This window comes from Alexandromys fortis, unplaced genomic scaffold (assembly GCF_014885135.2).
Source record: "Alexandromys fortis isolate MF-2015 unplaced genomic scaffold, M_Fortis_MF-2015_v1.1 scaffold_34, whole genome shotgun sequence".
NCBI lineage: Eukaryota > Metazoa > Chordata > Mammalia > Rodentia > Cricetidae > Alexandromys > Alexandromys fortis.
The window spans coordinates 2,843,775-2,857,399 of record NW_026067933.1 but is presented as its reverse complement, the minus strand read 5'-3'; the positions used below and the strand labels follow the sequence as shown (position 1 = coordinate 2,857,399).

The 13,625-nt window shown below is 38.2% G+C and overlaps 2 protein-coding genes across 6 annotated transcripts in view; both read right to left on the bottom strand.

Annotated features, from left to right (window-relative positions):
* The window catches only part of Cadps2 (calcium dependent secretion activator 2), a 533,470-nt gene that overhangs the window by 369,098 nt on the left and 150,747 nt on the right, over nt 1–13,625 (bottom strand). The window lies entirely within an intron of this gene.
* On the bottom strand, nt 268–1,220 carry Rnf148 (ring finger protein 148). Its single transcript, XM_050145956.1, has one exon. The coding sequence runs from the start codon at nt 1,200–1,202 to the stop codon at nt 291–293; it is 912 nt and encodes a 303-aa protein (XP_050001913.1). The 5' UTR covers nt 1,203–1,220; the 3' UTR covers nt 268–290.

Sequence of the window (13,625 nt, the reverse complement as noted above, 5' to 3'; positions counted from 1 at the left end):
CCAGCCATTCCCCACTATATCAGTGTCATAAAACAGAAATCTGAAGATCAGAATAGCTATTACTTTTAAAATATACCTTCTTTCTTATTTGGCGAAGCATAACAATATCTAGCAATTAAACTGACCAAAAAGACAACAGTTGATGAGTATGATATGGAGTTTTATTTTCAAAGCACACGAATTTCATCTTCTGTGGCTGGACAGAGGAACCAAGGGTCAAGTTTTCTCTGTGTGTACGGTACAGTGAGAGACTTCATCTAATTTTAATCTGTGCAAAGATCTTGAGCTTCTTAAGGGTTCAGAATGTCACACTTGCACATGGGGCATGTCCTATGGGCTAAAAGCCAGGGGTCAATGCACGTCTTGTGGAAAAAATGCCTGCAGGTTAAAATGCGTATTACATCTTGTGCTTTGTACATATCAAAACAAACGACACAGTTTTCTTCATTTGGGTCTAGTTCCTTATCCCCTTCCTTGAGCACTCGAAGTGGCAGCTGACCAATAGCTTTCTTCACATCGGCCTTTATCCGTCTTTGCCTCCTGGTAGAAGAATTGGGTACTCGGGGTCTCCAGGCACAATACAGGAAGAGGTAAGCAACTGTGGCTGCCAGGAAGGTGAACAGAGACATGGCATAGTGACTCAGCCATGGCATATGCATTCTCCCCACTTCAATGATGATTGTCACGTAGACACCTTTCTGGACCAAGTGCAAAAGCTCCCTGCCTTTGAGGTTGCCTATCATCACGGCAACGATATTATCTGTTCCCTGGTGAGACATGGGAAACACCTTGTTGCCTGTACCTGGATAGTTATAGATGATCACCCCATTTGCTCCCTTCTCTGCTGCCACGTTGATTTTATGAGTAAAAGTACAGCCTCCTCGTTCAATGAGGGCCAGCCAAGAGTCCGCCTGATCAGGCCTGCTGAAGTTGGTCAGGGGATTACAAGCATTTTGATTCCATCCTTCGGGAAGTACCACAGCACCGGATGCCCTTTTCAGAGGAGAATGATTCCCAAACACTCCACTCTCTCCTAGTTCTGATATGATCCGGTTTCCCACCTGGAATGTTATATTCAGATGAGCAGTCCATATTGCTTTTCCTTTGGAGTCTGGAAGGCTAAGCAGTAGAAAGATGATGAGCCTCAACAGTCGAGATGAAACAGACCTATGAGCTGAACGTGTACGTCCAAGTGGGCTCATTCCTCCAGTAACTGACAGACATGAAAAACAAAACAGCTGCTTTAAAAGGAGGTAAAGGAGCTGGCCTGAGCTGTCGAGAACAGATTGCTAAAGCCCAGAAATGACGAAGTTCTGCCTGGATGGAAGACACCTTGCTCCTTCCAGCATTTCTACTCTTGGTACTTTATCTTTCTTATAGTGAAAATTCAAGAGATGTTATTAGTTCAGTGTGATTTCAGGAAACTTATGACTTCCTAATGGGTAAATTGTGACATCAGAGGCAGTTAAGCCAATCCAGTAGTTTATAGTAATGCAATGTATACTGAAATCCCATTGGTCAAAAGGGCTACTAAGCAATAAGTCAAGAGGTTTGTATTCATACATATGTCTATGTATTAGTATATGAATTAGATTACATGTTATTTTATATTATATAAACATATATATACATACACACACACACATACACACACCACTTAGAACATACTCAAAATCACTGAATAAAAGTGGTAAGCATTAGAAAGAATACAACTTGAGTTTTTTTTTTTTTATATATACGGATATACTGAAATATATCATGAACCTTTCCAAAACCCACTCATATTAGTGAATGCTTCTGGTCAGGTGTCAGCTCTCACTATGCTCTACGCTACCCAGTTGGCCACTCTGGACATTAGGAGTAAATCACCCCACACTCTGCTGGTGCTAAATGCTAACACCAAGACCAAAGATTTAGCACTGGAATGAGGAAGAAAAGAAAAAAATGTATTTTTTTCTGATATAGACCCATCCTACAAGGTAAACACATTTTGGTTCATTGAGTCTGTTACTAAAAGACCTACGATGTGCTAAGAAAAAAGATGAAAATAGATACTGGGCCAAAAACATGACACATGACACAGTGAGTAGATCTGAAACAAATAAATACAGATAAGAGTAACTGTAAGAACTCTGAACAGAAAGCACTAAGTACAGAGAAAAAGATGACATGGACTGGAGACCACTCTTAGCGTCTCAAGGTAAACTTGTCTAAGAAATGATAGCCTGATACAAGCCTGGAGGTAGACGAAAGGGTAACTTTGTCCTCTACGATGGAAAGCCACATGGTAAGTTAAAGGATCTGATGGAATGCAGACTCATGAGGAGGCAGTGAAGGAGAAAAGACAAAGGGTAATTGGTGGGTTTGGAGGCACATAATCCTGAGGACTCGGAGTTATGTCCCAAGACGTGAGAAACATACTGCCAGTTTTGTGCCTTTGAGCACCTTTCAGACCCTTTGCTTTTACTATGAATCTCTGTCTGAAATCTTTGCACAGAGATAGGCAAGTTGACAATACTCATCCAAACATGTATCACCTGGGTATAAGACAGCTCTCTGTGACTGGTGTGTAGCAAAGCTTTTGGGACACAGACAGAAAAGACCTTGTCTGTTTATGAGGTTCATGTACAGACTGGGCCCTTCCACTGAAAATGCAAGTGTTAAGAGAGGGTATGATTTTGACAAAAGCATTCTTTGTACCACTGAGCAACAACACTAGATGACATTTGTTTGCAAGGTGGATATTGATCAAATTCTCAATTCGCACAATTTTATTTATGTGTGATTCAGTTTGCATCTGAACTGCCTTCAAAGGTGGAATTTTCCATGTTCATAGTGTAAACTACTGTTTGGTTCTGTTAAAAGTGAAAATGTGAGAGCCAGTTAAGTTTGGTGTTTCTTAGGGTGTACTTGTTTAATTGGTGATTGCTTTTGGAAAGTGATTTAGTTCAGGAATGTTTATATTTTTGTCTGTGCACCATGTGTGTACAGTGTCTTTAGAGGGCAGAAGAAGGCATCAGACTGGAGTTACATACCATTGTGAACTGTGATGTGGATGCTAGAAATTGAACCTGCATCTCTGGAAGAGCAGCAGCAAGTGCTCTTACCCCCTGAGCCATGTCTCTAGGCCCTGCAAGGTGATTTGAAAACAATCTGATTCTTACATGGCCTTTATATTTTAGTGGGTTTGTTTGTTGTTTTCAGATAGGTTAATACAGTGGACTCAAACTTGATACGTAGTGTAGGACAACCTTGAACTCCTAGTCATTATTATCCCATCAGGGATGGTTGTCAATTGCATCCATTTTAACAGAACTAGAGCAAAGAGTCTTCAATCCTGGGACTGGCACAGTTAAATAGAGCAGAAAGAGGGAATGGATAATTGATGCCACTGCAATCAGTTCGTTTAAAAATAGTTATTCAATGTATGGACTCTGAGCACCTGAAGATTTTGTTCTTTATTCTATTGATGCTTGCAGGTAGATTAAGGGAAACAGAACATACAACTAGGGTTTGGAAGATCCAATAGTTCAGCAGTTCCTGATTGTTTACATCATTCCTTTCTGCCTTTAAAGTATGTTGGTTTTCCCCTTAAGTTGGCTCCCCTGATGAGCTCCCAGGATGGTTACTGTTCCAATTACCCATATGCACACAGCACCCTGAGGTACAATGCAACATTTCTACTCCTACATTTCCCTTTAAGAAAGAGGAAAAGATTCCCCCAGATATTTATCAACCTTCTCTGAATGTCTGTGGCTAGAACTACTTTTCAAATTCACATTTAGTGGATACATAAAGTGAGTCTGGGCATTATGATTGACACAGGCAAATCGCAATTTGTCTTCTGGAGGAGCCCATGCCTGGCTGAGTACTTGAGTGGAGAGAAGGTAAAGCTATCCATTCTCAGCTACCAATGGAGAAAATTAGGAAGCAAAATGCAAGGACTCAGACAAGTGGCAGCTGCAGGACCTAAATCCCTGATAGACACTTAAAGAAATATTTGAATAACCACTAACCAGAACAAACACAATGTACAATCCACACGTGGTACCACCATAAGACAGGGTTCTTGTTGAGGTGACAGACTAAACACAGTCCTGGTCCTTAGGATGACTATAAGAGAAACAATCACAGAGAAACTGCTAGTATATAACAATTGGACTCTGGGGAAACTTTGAGGACTATAACCATCATGGAGTAACGGGGATGTGATCAACTCATCTCCACTCTTCCTGGTTTTTGATCATTACTCATGCCTCCGAAAACCCCAACTGTGATAAAGAAAAGCAACCAAGAACATTCTGCTCTTAACAGCATCTCTACAACATAGGGAAAACAGAAGAAACGCCATCAAAGTAAGCCACAAGTTCTAGTACACAGATCACGAATCACAAAAATTCCCTAGGTTTCATAAAGCACAGTTACTTTGCATGTAAACTCAAGAAATGACAATTGAATGTTCATTTGTTTCTGAAGAGAAACATCATAAAGGGATTTGAGGGTAAGAGAATGCTGATTCAAAGTGGCTTGCTAAAATGAACAAAAGAATTTTCTGAAAGAAAAACCTTGTTTTTACAATAAAATTTTACTTTGTATTATATTTGATTGCAAGTTTATAATTCTTATACCTAACAATGTTGTCTCTTTTTTTTCCTGGAACTTATATTAAGTTAATCATTATACTCACATATTCAATAAAAGATACACGTGATAGAAAAAAAAAACATGTTTTAAACATCCTAAACCACTCTCAGTTTAAGACAGTGAGTTCTAAACATGCTAAACATGGAACAATACAGTAGCTTTAAAAGATTACATGTGAACTTCTGCATTGTTCCATGTTCAAACATGGGACCAGGAAAAGCACAAAAGTCAGGAAGAATTGGGTAACACTTTGTGAGTGGATTTAAGGCCCGTTCCAAGAGATGGAACCCATATTTGACACTACTAAAAAGGCCAAGATAGCTCTTCAGCCTAAGGGAAAACCTACAATATTTCTCAAATATTTTCTTCTCCTTCATCCTAGCAAGTATAAGATAGTGCTGCAGTCAACAGGAAAAACATTATGACACCTACCAGGCAACTGGGGAAAATTTAATATGGTACTTTTTTTTTCCATTAAAGACATAGGAGTCATTGAGTAATCTAAAATAAACACAAGGCTATTATATCTGTTTGAAGTTAGATCAAAATCATCTTTATATTAACCATTTAGATCAAATCTTTAGTTCAGGAGTGAAAAAGAGGAAACATACAAAAATATTAACTATACCCAAGCAGGATACTTTGAATTATCAAGAGAACTCCTCCCATTCGCCTGATAACCTATTCTGCCCTCTTCTCACTAAAGTCTGGTGGTACCAAGACCTACTGGGTATGGGCACTATTCTGGGGCTGCAACACATCTAAGATATTCTAGAACCTAAAGTGGGTCCTGAACCTTCCTAAGCCACCATTAACCACTGGAGCTTTTCACAAGCTCTGCCTTCCTAAAATATTTAAATTCTACAAGTGGGCATAAATTCCAAGTGAACCTGTCACAAACTGGAATTGCAGCAGAAGAGATGAAGGGAATTTTCCCATTTAGAATCCTTGTATTTTTTTTTCTCAATTTACAGGTCAAAAATCTCATTCTCATTTTTAGCTAATGTAATCTCACCAAGGATGCATGACAGAAGGGAACAGTATAGAGCCCACACATTCACAGAAACTGTACTGTGTATCACACAAGGCTGTATGACAACTATATAGAAATTACATCGCTGCTATCTTCTGGATGAGAGAGGACCATACTATCAGTATTTGTTCCTGTAGGGTGTAGAAGTAATGCCTGCTTCTAGATGTCATGGGGAATATCAGATGGCATATGTCATACCTATTTATAAATCCCCAAGAATACTGGTAGCTTGGCAGATGCTCCCTAAGTGGGTCTTCACAATTCCTTGTCCCATATAATTTCTTTTTTCTATTTCCCACCTAATCAAATTCATCTCATCCCCCAACATCAATCTAACTCAGTCTGTCTGGTCAAAACAGTCTGTTCCTGTGACATAATAATTTTGCACTCATTCTGTCTCACATTATGTATAATGAGATGCTGATACATTTGTCTGCGCTTTTGCATCCTGTAGAACATCTTATGAATAATACAGTTATTGCCTTATTTTTTAAAATTTCTGTTTTCTTCATTCCATCTCTATACTACCACAAGAAAAGCTATTCAAGAATTCTGACACATGCTTGCCTTTCTAAATTTCTACTCTTCAGAACATTAAGATACAGCAGCAGTGTTCACAACCTTTGCTTTATATGACCACCAATTAGAAACAAAAGAGGCAAACATTTGACAACTCTTCCCTCAGCTATGAATTACAATGACAACAGTTGTCCAGAAAAGAGGTTATTTAATATCAAAGGATCAGGGGCCATCTGTCTAATAGCTTTACTCTCAACTCTAAGAACAAATTTCTTCACATCTGTTTCTGAAATAGGTACTCGACATACAAATACAGCCAAAAATACCAAGAATTTCTAATATACAGCAATCCACCTTTACTGATGAAAATTCACACTTTAACTTTAACATGAATATATCTTTTAATATACACTCATTTGTCTTTACCAATTTATCATAAAACATGCAGAAAGAGATCTATGGGCACAGATACTTATATAGGCCTATAAGCCATATGTTGTCATAAACAAAAATGAGTCATGATCAGAAGTCTGTATCATATCAATAATAGATACCTACATCTTAGTACCCTGAGGAAGGCTCAAATATTGTAGTAGCAGTAAAAGAGAAAATATTTCTATAACTATAAACTTCTTCAACCCAGAATGCTTCCTATCCATATATAGTCAAATTTAGCAGTCTTCACACAATTTCCTTTGTGTATCCACACACACACACACACACACACATATATATAAATTGTATTCATAATATAGCAAAAATACATAATATTAATGTACACATTTTTATTATCTTCTTTGACACGGGGTCTTGTGTAGCCCACTGGCTTTCAACAGGAGGCTGGCCTTGAACTCCTATGCCCCTGTTCCCACCAGTGTTGTACTATAGGACTGCCCCACAATGTGCAATTAATATTTGTCCACATTGTAAAAATTAGTGTTCGAGTATTTCTGGAAATAGAAATTATTTCATTTTATATGTTTCTTAGTAAACGGTTTGCATAGTTCCTTGTGATTTTTTACAGGTATAAAACCTGTTTATCTTCTTACTCTCTTACAAAGGTTTTATCTCTAATTGAAAGGTTTTAATATATTCCTTTGCATTCCTGTTGGGGCCTAGCAGACTAGAATATATAAATTCATTTATTTATTTTTTGATATATTTGTGGAATTCATGTCAACTAATTGACATGATTTCCAGTTCTATTCTGTTACATAATCCAAAACTAACTCCCTATTAAGTGCCTACACAACTGATTCTATCATTCACTAATTCAAGTTATTAATCAAGAATCTAACACAGACATAGGTCTAGGTGGTGGAAATAGAATTTAAAAAAAAAAGACAATTCCTGTTTTCATGATCTTTCTATGTACCCAGGACTTCAAAGGCAAGGTCAAGATTGTATCTTATTCAAGTGGCTGACATTCTGATGTGATAAATGCTAACCAAGCTTCAAAGTGTCAGAAAAACACTTACTTGGTGGTTTAAAAATAAAACTTAACTCATACAAATCTGGAGTCTGGTAAACCAAATATAAATGAAGTCAGTCTAGAGGGAAGTACTTTTCTGGCTCACGAATGGAGTCTTCCTACTGTGACGTCACTTGATAGAAGGAACAAGGAATGTTCCTAGGTTACTGTGATATCACTTGATAGAAAAAATGAGGAATGTTCCTAGGTTATTGTGACCTCACTTGATAGAAGGAACGAGGAATGTGCCAAGGTTACTGTGACATCACTTGATAGAAAGAATGAGGAATGTTCCTAGGTTATTGTGACCTCACTTGATAGAAGGAATGAGGAATGTGCCAAGGTTACTGTGACATCACTTGATAGAAAGAATGAGGAATGTACCTAGGTCACTTTCTTAAAGGCACATGCCCTGTTCTCGTGGCTTTTGTCCCTTGTCCCTAACACCTCCAGTTTCAATTATTTTGGTTGTGATTTCAGCACCCCAAAAGGGACATAAAATCTAACATTTAGTTTCAGAGAAATAAAAAATGATCACACTTTTCCTGCTGCATATCACATAAATGAAAACAAAACACCCCAATGATCATAGCCAATGGTTCCTTCAAGTATGTCAAAGTTTATATTTAATGACAAATATTTATTTAACATCTCATCAATAATTCCTTAAGTTGTTTTTTGTTTGTTTGTTTGTTTTGTTTCCCATACAGGGTCTCTTCTAGCCTGAGCTGGCTTAGAAGTCATGATCTTCTTGTCCCCGCCTTCCAAGTTCTGGGATTGCAGTCATAAAACACCACACTCCTGAGGCTTGCAAGGAATAGATGGTGTCACATCTCACAAATACTTAGGCCAGACTGGCTCTTCCTGTTTTTGTTTTGTCTTTTGTTTTTGTTTATCTCCACTAGCTCTGTGACCCTTGCAGGTTGCCTAAAGATACCTGTCTTAGTTTCCTTTTATGCACAAGGAGTGTAATAAGAGCCCCAAACTCTTAGGACATCTATGAAGACTAAATGAGATTTAGTATAACATTTCAAGTACACAGAACATTGGTTAGCTCATCCATCAAGCCATCTGTTCCCTAGCATCAGTACCATCACTGTGCATACATCAGTATTAGTTATTGGTGTAGGGGGTGTTGCTTTCATTGGTTGAATAAAGAGACTGCCTTGGCCATTTGATAGGGCAGCTCTTAAGTGGGCGGAGTAGACAGAACAGAATGCTGGGAAGGAGGCACTGTGGCAGACCATGCTTCTCCTGCCCAAGACAGATGTTGGTTAGACTCATGCCAGTAAGTCATGACCTTGTGGTGAACACACAGATTAATAGAAATGGGTTAATCAAGATGCGAGAGTTAGCCAATAAAAGGCTAAAAATAATGGGCCAGGCAGTGTTTAAATGAATACAGTTTCTGTGTAATTATTTTAGGGCTAAGCTAGCTGGGCGGTGGAATGCAGCCAGCCCACTCCGTACACCAGATGATAATGACTCCAAGGTCTTCAAGAAATTTCCTAATCTTAGAGTTCTGAAAAAGTCTCTGTACGGTCACAAATACCACTTATCACTTTTACATATTTACTCGACTACTAAACATCTGTTTATATGACATCCTTTAGTAGCTACAGAGCCAATGTTTGTCAGTTAGAGACAAAGTACTCTGAGCTTCGTAAAGAATGCATGAAAATAGTTGGAATACAGTTACTATGAAGGTCCAGGTCAAGTTTAAAAAAAGATTGTTTTTTGAATCCGTACGCCCACAAACCTCCCATTATAAACTAAAAAAGAAGTAAAACTTTGGTGAAATCGCTTGGCACAAGAATGTTAAATTTAATGACAACAGCTTTGTTTGACTAATTGTTACATTACAAATCCATATAAAATTGCAATAATTACTCATGCCACCAATGATACAAAGGTTGATTTGAAATTTAAGGAACAGATAAGGCTACAGTTCTGTGAGAAGACAAAAAAATAAGTTTATAATTCACACATAGAAATTGCTTCTGGGTAACACCTGGGTTGCTTGTCTATTTAACGCAGAATGTTAAACTAACAGAGATGAAGCCGGTGCCAGAATGTAATGATTGACAGGCCATGCACATCAACAGAAAAGGAAAACAGCTAGTTTGAAAATTTACAGGTGGTAGACACCACATAAACGTATATAAAGTAGACATAGTACTTTGTGTTTCTAAAGGCTTTACAATTTTTAGGTTGTTTGACCATGGTTTTAAGTTTGAACGTCTATGGACACTTGATCTACATTTGCATTGAAGTTATTTGGCATTCTTATCAACAATTCAATAAAATTAAATAAGAATAAGGGTCGTAGAAGAAACTAAAGAAGGAATCTATAGTAAGCTTGAGAATGGGTTACACAAAATTTTAATTTTCATGTTTATGGTTCAATTTAAACACACCACACACATAAAATGTGTTACTGGAGTGAGGGATAAACAGAGCAGACAGAAAAAATTTCACTGCCCAATATATGAATAAGTCTGTTCACTTTCAAGTTGATTGTATGCTTATGAACTTCTCTTGTTACACTACAACTTTTATAGTCTTATCATTGTTAGCTAAGAGTAAAACCAAAAATGTCATTGCAATCATGACTTAGCCTTTCCCAAATGATTGTTGCCTAGTACTTTTATCCCATCTACTTCTTTCCTATGAGCCTGGCCTTAATGGCTGAGCCATTTTTTCCAGACCAGTGTCCTATCTACTTTTAAATTCACCATAATGCATGCAGTGGCATGTATCCTATAAGAAGTTTACACAGAAATGAAGTAATACTTGAACAAAGTTATCTGTTAACACCATACAACATTTATCTATCTATCTATCTATCTATCTATCTATCTATCTATCTATCTATCTATCATCTATCTATCTATCTATCTATCTATCTATATTATATTATATACCATGTTTGTGGTATAAATACATACTTGCATGTGGGTAGGTGTGCTTGACATATGTGTAGAGGCTGCAGGTTGACACTGGCTGTCTTCCTTAATCACTCTCCATGGATAAGACTAGACTGGCTATCCAGCAAGCCCCCCCCAAATAGTCCCAGCCTCACCTCCCCAGTGCTGGGATTACAGGTGTGAGCCCCCATACTCAGATTTAACATGGATCCTGAGATTGAGCTCAGGGATTCATGTTTCTTCACATGGGCTTTACTAACAGAATTATCTCCTCAGCACCTCACAGCCATTTATAAGGGGTGCAACCACTATTTGACTCCAGTAATTATCTGAATGTCTTATATCACAATTAAAAGTCTTCAAACCACTATGTCCAGTTGGGTAAGTGATTATTTTCTACACAGAACTCTGGCCAAGAACATTTTAGATGCCTAGTAAATCTATCATCCCCTTTTGAAAAAAAAAAAAATTAAGTCCCTTAACTCATTACACTAAACTCAAATGTTTTCCAACAAATACTAGCTATATTCTTTACCCAATATTAGTGATTCTTAAACATGTTAGATAGAAATCATTTCCCAAGGCTTTGCGAAAAATTACCACAGAATACATGGCTTGATAGGAGAATTCAGTGTCTTTTAGGGGAACGGCAAAGTTGGCAGAACTGGCTCCTACCACAAGCCCCAAGCAAGCATCTTCCTGCTTCACTCCCAGCATTTGGCATTGCCAGCAGTTTCTGGGGTCCATCGGTCTACAGACATATTACTAACTCCCATTAAGGTCAAGACAGCCAGAGAAATCACCATCTGGAAGAGGCCAAGAGTTCCCCATGAAAATGGAATCTTCCTGACATGAATCTGGGTTTCTCTCGTGGAACTCGGAGCATGTTTCTGCTGCTGTAAGCGGCTCAGGTCATTGCAGTTGTCACAGGGAGGCATGAATGTCGTGCACTATGCTATGCTTGGAATTCTTATTCAGATCCTTATTCACTTTGCTCGGGGGTCATTTGCCTTTTCACACTGAGGTACGGGGCTTGTGCATGCATCTTAGATGTGAAGCCTGTGTTGCTTACAGACATCTTAGCATCTCTCTAGTCTTGGCTGACTTCTATCTAGGTGAGTTGTTTGGACCACAGGTCTCTGCATCCTTGAGGAGTCTCCTTTCCCAGATGGAGGTTGTACAGCTATAAAGAATCTATGATCATAGGATTTCTGAGCTTTATAATTCAAAAGCAACAAATTATACTAAAAACTTTTCTTAAATCCCAGCTACAATCTTATTCCTTTGAATAAGGACTAGAGTGTATAGCTCTGCCTTAAAAACAATGTCCGGATTGCTTGACCTGGCACAGAGGGGTCCGCAGGTGCTAAAATATGTGTTTAAATATGGGTTAGACCCTAATATGTACAAAATCAAATGGAATAGAAGCAAAGCAAAGCAAAACACAAAAATAAAACAAAACTGTTTAACTTACTATCTTTCACAGTTAAGCTTCTAACTGGCATCTGGCTCAAATCCTCTCATAAAATCCAAAATCAAAACCAAATAAACAAATAAAAACAGAAGAAAATAAAAATCCCCTACAAATTGTGCAACTGTAAAATGAACTGTGTACATTGATTTAAAACTCCAGTTTAATAATAATAATTAGAAAAAAATTGCCTGCTTTTATTTAGGTATGATTGAAATTTCAAATCACCCCCTAAGGCCCTAATAGAAATCGTAATTGCACATTTTGTTATCCAAGATTTCATTCCCAAGGATCACGGTCCTTTTATACATGGTTCACTATAAATTCGAAAATATTTTTCTGTCACATTTCTAGTAAACTCATTGAAAGTAAGGATTAAACTTGACTCCTTGAAATTGCTGAAAGAATGCATGTCATATGTTCTCATCACACACAGCTAAGTATGTAGGCGAAGGATACACAAATTAAAATGGCTGAATCTTTCTACATGGTGAGTCTATGTCAGAACAGAACATACAAGCAACAAACAACAATAAAATGTGGAGGCCCTAAGTTCAGTTCCTAGCACCCATAGCAGATTTCTCACCAGTTCCTAAAACTCCAGATCCAGGAAATGAGATGTCCTCTTCTGGCTGCTGCAGGTACACACACACATATCACACATTACCCAGACACACACACACACACACACACACACACACACACACATCACTCCAGCCCTCTGTCTCAGACACACACACATATCACCCCAGCCCTCTCTCTTCACACACACAAACACACACACATATCACACATCACCTTAGCCCTCTCTCTTAGACACACCACACATACATACACACACACACATCACCCCAGCCCTCTGTCTCACACACACACACACACACACACACATCTCACTCTAGCCCTCTCTCAAACACACACACACACACATCACACATCACCCCAGCCCTCTCTCTTAGACACACCACACACACACACACACACACAAATCTTTTTTAGATTTGTGTGAAAGATATCTTATGTGAAACAAATACATTTATAGTTTATATACTCACTCAGTACAGCCACTCACAAATGTTGCTACAGAGACATTATTGATCTTATTATGGTACCTACTATGCTACTCTTTGTCTCCAACAACTTAACTCCATAACTGAAAAAAAAAGAGTAGACTATGACCTTTATCTGTAATGTTCTAGTTGACATACATCCAAACTGCACACAATCACAAATATGGGGGTCTACATTCTATTGCCAGTCACTGCCCCAGTCCCTACCATAAATGCAGACAGCTTAGTTAGGGTTACTATTGATACGATAAAACTTGGGGGAGGAAAATGTTTATTTGGCTTACAAACACTGAGTGACCATTGAGGGAAGCTAAGGTAGGAACTCAAACTGGCCAGGAACTTGGAAGGAGAGGTTGATGCAGAAGCCATGAAGAAGTGCTGCTGACCAACTTACTCCTCATAGCCTGCTTTCTTATTAAATCCAGGCGTGGCATCACACACAATCATCTGGGCCCTCTTCTGTCAATCTCTAATTAAGAAAATACCCAAC